This window comes from Cucurbita moschata, unplaced genomic scaffold (assembly GCF_002738365.1).
Source record: "Cucurbita moschata cultivar Rifu unplaced genomic scaffold, Cmos_1.0 Cmo_Scf00014, whole genome shotgun sequence".
Taxonomy (NCBI): domain Eukaryota; kingdom Viridiplantae; phylum Streptophyta; class Magnoliopsida; order Cucurbitales; family Cucurbitaceae; genus Cucurbita; species Cucurbita moschata.
Window position 1 is genome coordinate 2,540,631 of NW_019268530.1, and position 6,959 is coordinate 2,547,589.

The following is a 6,959-nucleotide window of genomic DNA, read 5'->3' on the forward strand; positions in this document are numbered from 1 at the left end:
GGGGGGGGGGGGGGGGGGGGGGGGGGGGGGGGGGGGGGGGGGGGGGGGGGGGGGGGGGGGGGGGGGGGGGGGGGGGGGGGGGGGGGGGGGGGGGGGGGGGGGGGGGGGGGGGGGGGGGGGGGTGTGCGCAAAACAAATCTAAATTGAGGATCAAGTCTACACCCCATATTGACAAGGACGAAGAGAGATTCAAATATTTAAATCGTGTACTCATCAGAAGATATAAAAATGAAAACAAAATAGGAGGGTGCTTAGTGAAGACAGGTTTGGATAGTAGACCTTGTACTTCTTCCGATAAATGGATACAGCAGTTGCATGGGCCAAGATTTGGTGGTGTGAAGTCAAATATTGTTCAACTGATGGATTTTCCCGTCTTCCTGGAGCAAAGATACCAATTCCATGTCCATTCACGGATGTTTGAAGAGGCTCATTAAGGGTAATCCAGTTCTTTACTCTATCACCAAAACTTGCAAAGCAAGTTTCGGCGTAGATTGCGAAGTAATTTCTGTTTGTTCGCCAAGAAAGTTATAAAACAGGTGGTCAACATGGAACTTGCAAAATGATTTACAGATATATGAGATTTAAATGATTTTACAACATATAGAAAAAAAGACAAATGATTGAAAAGTATTGATGGTTGAAAGATATCATTTGAAGTCATCATAAAAAATAGTAAAGTAGACCCTAAACTGTGTTGGTTTTTTGGTTGTTGAGGTTAACAAACATGCTCAGTGTAGATGTCAGGTTAACAAACATAAAACATGACCTGGAAAACAAAAAGAAAGCTCAAGGTGTTCAACTAACATTGTCACGGTGCTTACTAAAGAAACTCACAGTCAAATTAGGTGCTTACTAAGTTTTCTTTACAGATTCTTGTTCTTTTTTGGGTTGCCTTAGTGCTCCTTTTGTATTCGTTTGGTTCTTGGTTCTTTTTTTCACTCCATGCAGAGTTTGTGTCCTCAAACATTAGACCCTTTTCATTTCTTGATGAAAAAATGTAGTTGCCAATAGACTTGTATTGATCATTAAGAAGACCATTGAGCAAAATTAGAGAACAAGATCGAGATGCTTATCTTGTGTGAAATATGACTACGCCAACCAATTTTCACTCAAGGATTTCCACAGATTGAAGAAATGCACTGGAGGTATTATTCAAAGACGACAATATATATATTTAAGAATTAAAAAAAAGCTATATTAAGTTTTAAATAAAGGAGGCACCTCCTTTTTCATTTATTGCTCAGATTGAGTTGATGGTGTTTTCTCTCCCTCCCTCTCTCTTTGGAGATGAAGATGCAAAGGTTATAGGATGTTTTGTTAAGTCTGTAAGATGGAATTTAGTTTCACCATGTACGTTGGGCACATACATTGGTAAACACACACACACACAAAAGGAGACGTCAGTAAGGGAATTTGAATCTGAGTTTAGCGTTTATACCCTAGCCTACATTTGATAGATATGAGGGATAATTTATTCCAGATTGCAACTTTTTTAATCCCACTAGTTGAAACATTAAAATTACACTAGATATTGAAACACGTTTCAAGCTATACTTCAACTCCAAACGAAGTTTGTACAATCTCAAACTTATAAAACCTTTCCCTCTCCTCTGCACAACCCAAACACGCTAGAAATAACTTACGACTTTGCTACTCTGACCCACAAGAACCCAAGCTTCATACAAACATGTAAACCAAATACCAGTAAGAGAATCATATACTTTTCATTAAAAAAAATTTGCAGAAGACAGTGCATTTTGAAATTAACATAGTTGTTCAGACCACATAGTTCCCAAGCAAAGAACTTACACAATTTCTTTATTTAGCCACCCTCCAATTGCCTCTTGAAGATGCAAAGGAAGATCCCAATGATACAATGTTACATAAGGCTGAATGCCTGCAAAAAAATAACTAAAATCTGTCAGCAATTTTCCCCCCTAACTGAGCTAAAAAATGAAATTGATAGGAAGGGATTTTTACCCTTTTCAAGAAGTGCATTGATTAGGTTATTGTAATAACTAATCCCTTCAACATTGACTTTGGTCCCCAAACCATCTGAAAGAGGAAAAAGATCATCAGTAAACATTGCAATAAAACAGCAAAGAGACTTTAAATTTGTATAATTTCTGCATGCTTAGAATGGTCGTGATGCTAAGAATCGAAAACAACAGAATGTGGGTGGTTTAAAAGGCCAGTAAAAATAACAAGACGGAAATAACCAAGGGAGAGAAAATAATATAACTACAAAAATTCTTCAAGAGAATTGGAGGAAATAGAGGGAAAACAGGACAAAAACAAGAGAGAAAAAGAAGATGGCTTTTCTTTTAATAACTAGGGTATTGGAGGGCCTCACTCCTTTTTATTACATCGACGAAAAGTTTCCTTTCTTGTTTAAAATGAAAAGCTTTGCTCTCCTTAAAAAAACAAAGAATATATGTGTTCTCTTTAAAATGAAAAGCTTTGTTTTTTTTTTTTTTTCTTCCTTTTTGAGGTTTAAATGTACATCTACAATATCGAGGGGGTGCCACATGCAGATATATTCCTTTGATATTAGCCAAAATGCAGTGAAGATATTACAAAGCACATACCAGGAAATATGCGGGACCATGATATTGAAAAGCGGTAAGCTCCAAATCCCAATTTTGCTATTAGTTCAACATCTTCCTAAACATACACAAAGTAATAAATAATAAATAATGTAATTATTCTATAAAAAAAATTAAAATAAAGAACCTGCCAATGTAGCCGTATAAAGAAAATATGAGATTTAAATATGTAATCTGTTTCCTTTTTATAAGAAACAGTCCAAATGAAGCATGACCAGATACAAAATGCACAGGAAGGGGGATGAGGGGTATCCAAACCGCAGTAAGGAAGCCTACAACATTCCTTCTAGTTGGTATGGATAAAAAGATTAGTGAGTGGTTGCAGTAAGCCCTATCCTCAACACTGCAATTGGAGGAAGTAAGATGGACAACGATAAGGAAGTAGAACACCTGTCTTCCTCTATTTGCAAAAGTTTCTGTTTCTTTTTTAATCCAAAATGATAAGACCTTTATTGGCTTATAATGAAATCATATTAGCCTTTTCATCCAAATGGCTACCTAAGATAACATCATGGTAGTATTCAATGGTGCCTCTAGAAAACATCAATGCAACACAAATCTAATATCTCAAGGAGAACGGTTCAACTAGCTTAGCGAATGAAAATGGTGACAAGGTGGAAGACTTGAGAAATTGATCGTTTTTTTTTTTCTTGTAGGAGGAGCCTCAAGGTAGGGTGTCATTTGGTTGACTGGAAATTACTCTTATTCATGTGGGTGGTCTCAGCATTGGTATTATAGAAATAGGAACTCTTCTTCTTAAGTCGACTATTATGGATGTACTCTCAAAACATCAAGGCTCCTTCGCAATGTGTTTAAGTGGTAAATACGAGGCTATGCTGGAAAATAGAGCAAATATCTGATTTTAGGAAAACCCTTACACTTTGTTGAACCCTTGGCCCTTGAGCATCCCTTTCCAGTTCTCCACTTGCCATTAAATTTCAACTTCCAAATCTATGAAGGATTCTTGAAACATGGAAGATAACCGTTGGAAATTGAATTAAGGAACTTGTTCCCTTGAGAGAGAAACACAGGGAAGGGGCTGTCAGACTCTTACACTGGACCTGGATGCCGTAATCATCACTCAAGAGACAAGATGAAATCTAAAAGCCCCAGGCACATTGTTACGTAAATCTCTTTTAGTTCCACCTCAATGTCTCCTTAAGCACCCGAGGAAGAGTATTCGAAGAAACATGAAAAGGTAAAATTGCCTAGACCAAATTTTTTTCCTTGTTCCTTGCCCTCAAAGTATCAAAACACAACACAAAGTTAGGTAACGTACAATTAATTAATCCTTGGAACATTATATTAAATTTAAAATTTGAATTTTTTAAAAGCAATTTTCATATTATAAACAAAGCACCAAAGAAACAGTAACGTCAACTTTTGATTAAATATTTAGAAGGGAAGAGCTACTCATACATTGGATTTGTATTCTGAAGAAAGGATTTAACTTAAATCTTGGACGTAACTAGCAGAAACAATCTCTAAGAAGGCAAGAAGTAAGAGCTCAGAATTGCAAAATTAGGTTGTCATGAACAACAATCAAAGGCACAAATTTTCATTTTATATAAGGAAATTAAATAACTGGTGAACACTCTTAAGAGTGAAGTTGACCAACCTCGTATCTGTGATATTGATCCACAGCTACATCGCCATTGCCACCATCAAGAATATTTCCTGCAAACATGGTAGAAACAGAATAAGTTTAACCACAAGAAAATCAACTTAGCTATCTGGTTAGAGAAATTTCAAGGGATGACCGAACTTCAAGATTAAAGATCAATGGCTACCCTTAATATGTGAAAATTCATCCCAGATGCTAGGACCTCTACCTCCCTCCTTGGCAGCTCCTTCAACCTGAAAAATCAAATTTATGATTTTTTAATTATCTATAGTGAGATTTTTCTATGACTATGTCTGATTTAATTAATTAACTAATTAATAAAAGAATAAGTAAGAGAACAATTTTGATTCCAACATTTTATTAAACCGTTGCAATGCATGCTAAAGGAATGTAATCTTCTTCACAAATAATGATTTTATATATTTTAATATATTACTTTGATTTTAGAAACGATCTCAAGCCCACAGACGTGAGAGACAAAACGTTTAATCTTCTTGCAAGTTCAGTATAGAATCCTTTAATCACTGACCTCTTTTTATTCTTAATCAGCCTTTCACATCAAAGGGATGGCCACAAACTGATTTAATAACCAATGTTTGTATTATTCAACCATATTAATCAATGTGCTCACTGCAATCACCAAAGCACTCCCTTGGCGAAACTAGTCAATGCTCACATGCGTTGCACTTTTATCTTAACGTTTGAAAATAATTATTGATGGTAAATTTTAAAAAAAATTCCACAAATATAAAAAGAGAAGTTAACGTAGTTTAAAATTATACTCATAATTAATTTTTCAAATAAAGTATATTATTCTTCATCATAATTGCTTTTTCTATAAGAAAATTTCAAAAATACAAATAAAATATTATAATGAGAGAAGTGAAAGGTTTAAATATACTGTAAAATTTAAGTAAACAACATTTTTATGTAAATAATTGACTATCATTAAGACGATGATTCAGATCCCTCACCCTAAGTATTGTCTTTGGAGTAAAAAAATATGTAGTAAAACTGATTATTACGGCTATAATTAATCATAAATTTACGTTAATTAATTACTACACATCTTGATTACTATTTTTTTTAGTTGATCAATGATTTATAAGTTTAAAAAATAAAGTTCTATTTAAAATTATTTTTAATAGATATTTGGAATTATTTTTTAAAAAATATATTATATTTGTAATTATTATTGGAAAAATAAATCTTAAAAAACATTCAGAAAATGAAAGCATATGAAAGTAGCGATAAAAGAGGAAATCAAACTTTCTCACTATTGAGGACTTTTAAAATCTAGCTCCTATCGTATAGCTGAAAGGAAATTAAGCAACGCCTAACATAGAAACAGTACGATTTGGAAGGAGGAAATACTCTGTGAATGAAAACCACGCAAATTTCCATTTTACAGATCGGAGGTAGCAAGAAAGAGCCGATCGGCGAAAGGTATTTTTATCAAATTCGAAATCGAGATTTATAAAAGAGGAAGAAACGAACAATCAGAGATCAGGAAAATCAGAACGCTTCAGGAGTCGCAATGAAGCGCAGAAATCGAAAATAACAAAAACGAATCGAAAATGTTAAAACCTATAAGAATACTTAAAACATAGCGATTCATGCAATCGATTCATTCAAATTAAATCAACCAAACAGAACAAATTCCAAAATACAAGAGAGATAAACGAATAGCGCAATACGAAATCACAAGGCGAAAGCAACGAGAAAATAAATGAACATGCAGACATTGAAAGAAATGCAAGCTATTGTTGACATTGCTGTTCTTGAACAAGTAAAAAGGAACCTGATAAGCGGAAGTGGCAACGCCAAAGAAGAAGTCTGGAGGAAAATCATCGCGAGATAGTGGTTTAGCGTTGGGGCCATCTGCATCCTCTTGATGATGCTCCAACAACTCCTTCTTCGGCATTTTCGTTTCAGTTAAAGGATCAGTGAGGGAAATGAGATCGGGAATTGCAGAGAAAACTAGTTGACAGGTATTTATAGTCCAAGAACTGCCAGCCGGTAATCTTCAGAAATATATAGATTTAAATAATAATTATTATTATTATTAATAAAAAAACTGAGTCTGAAATGGTTGCGTTACTGGAAATTATGACGTGGAATATAACATTTCAGAATTGGAAAATTAATTTTTTTTAGGATAAATCATAAAAATAATACCCATAAACCTTTATTCTTCTTTAAAGTTTAAATTTTAATAAATTGCTTTATTCTCTCTAATCTTTCTAAAATAGCTTTAATTTCACAAAACTTTAAATTTTACTTTTTAAAAGCAAATTTTTAAAAATTTATTAAAAAATTAAATAGAAATTCAAAATTATGAATGGTCAGCAAATATACAAATAGCTAATATTTCCTTGTCAGTAAGTCCTTACACAAGGTTAGAATTCTAACTCTTCTAGAGTGGTATCTCACTGATGGCTTGGGCCCGTGGAAGGGAGCCTTCTTCGCCCTCCACCTAAGCTGCGCAGGAAAGGCTCAAAGCCAATCCTAGGAAATAGTGAAGCTTCATGGGGTCTTTCTGTCCAGGTGCAGGTAGTCCGCATCTTCACAGACATGTCTATTTCACCAAGCCTCTCTCCGAGACAGTGCCCAAATCGTTACGCCTTTCGTACGGGTCGGAACTTACTCGACAAGGAATTTTGCTACCTTAGGAGTTCAATTAACGTGATCGTAAATCAAAAGAAATATAAAAAAAAAAAAAAAAAAAA

At 34.6% G+C, this 6,959-nt stretch overlaps 1 protein-coding gene across 1 annotated transcript in view; it reads right to left on the bottom strand.

Moving 5' to 3' along the window:
• Positions 1–6,224, bottom strand: part of LOC111451989 (beta-glucosidase 42) — a 10,120-nt gene extending 3,896 nt beyond the window's left edge. Inside the window, exons 1-7 of the mRNA XM_023092496.1 lie at positions 6,032–6,224; positions 4,397–4,463; positions 4,225–4,283; positions 2,589–2,664; positions 1,981–2,055; positions 1,810–1,897; positions 280–505 (exon numbers count right to left, since the gene is read on the bottom strand). Coding sequence (XP_022948264.1) covers positions 280–505; positions 1,810–1,897; positions 1,981–2,055; positions 2,589–2,664; positions 4,225–4,283; positions 4,397–4,463; positions 6,032–6,154 — 714 coding nt within the window. The 5' untranslated portion in view covers positions 6,155–6,224. The remainder of the gene's footprint in view (positions 1–279; positions 506–1,809; positions 1,898–1,980; positions 2,056–2,588; positions 2,665–4,224; positions 4,284–4,396; positions 4,464–6,031) is intronic.
• Between the last annotated feature and the right edge of the window lie 735 nt (positions 6,225–6,959).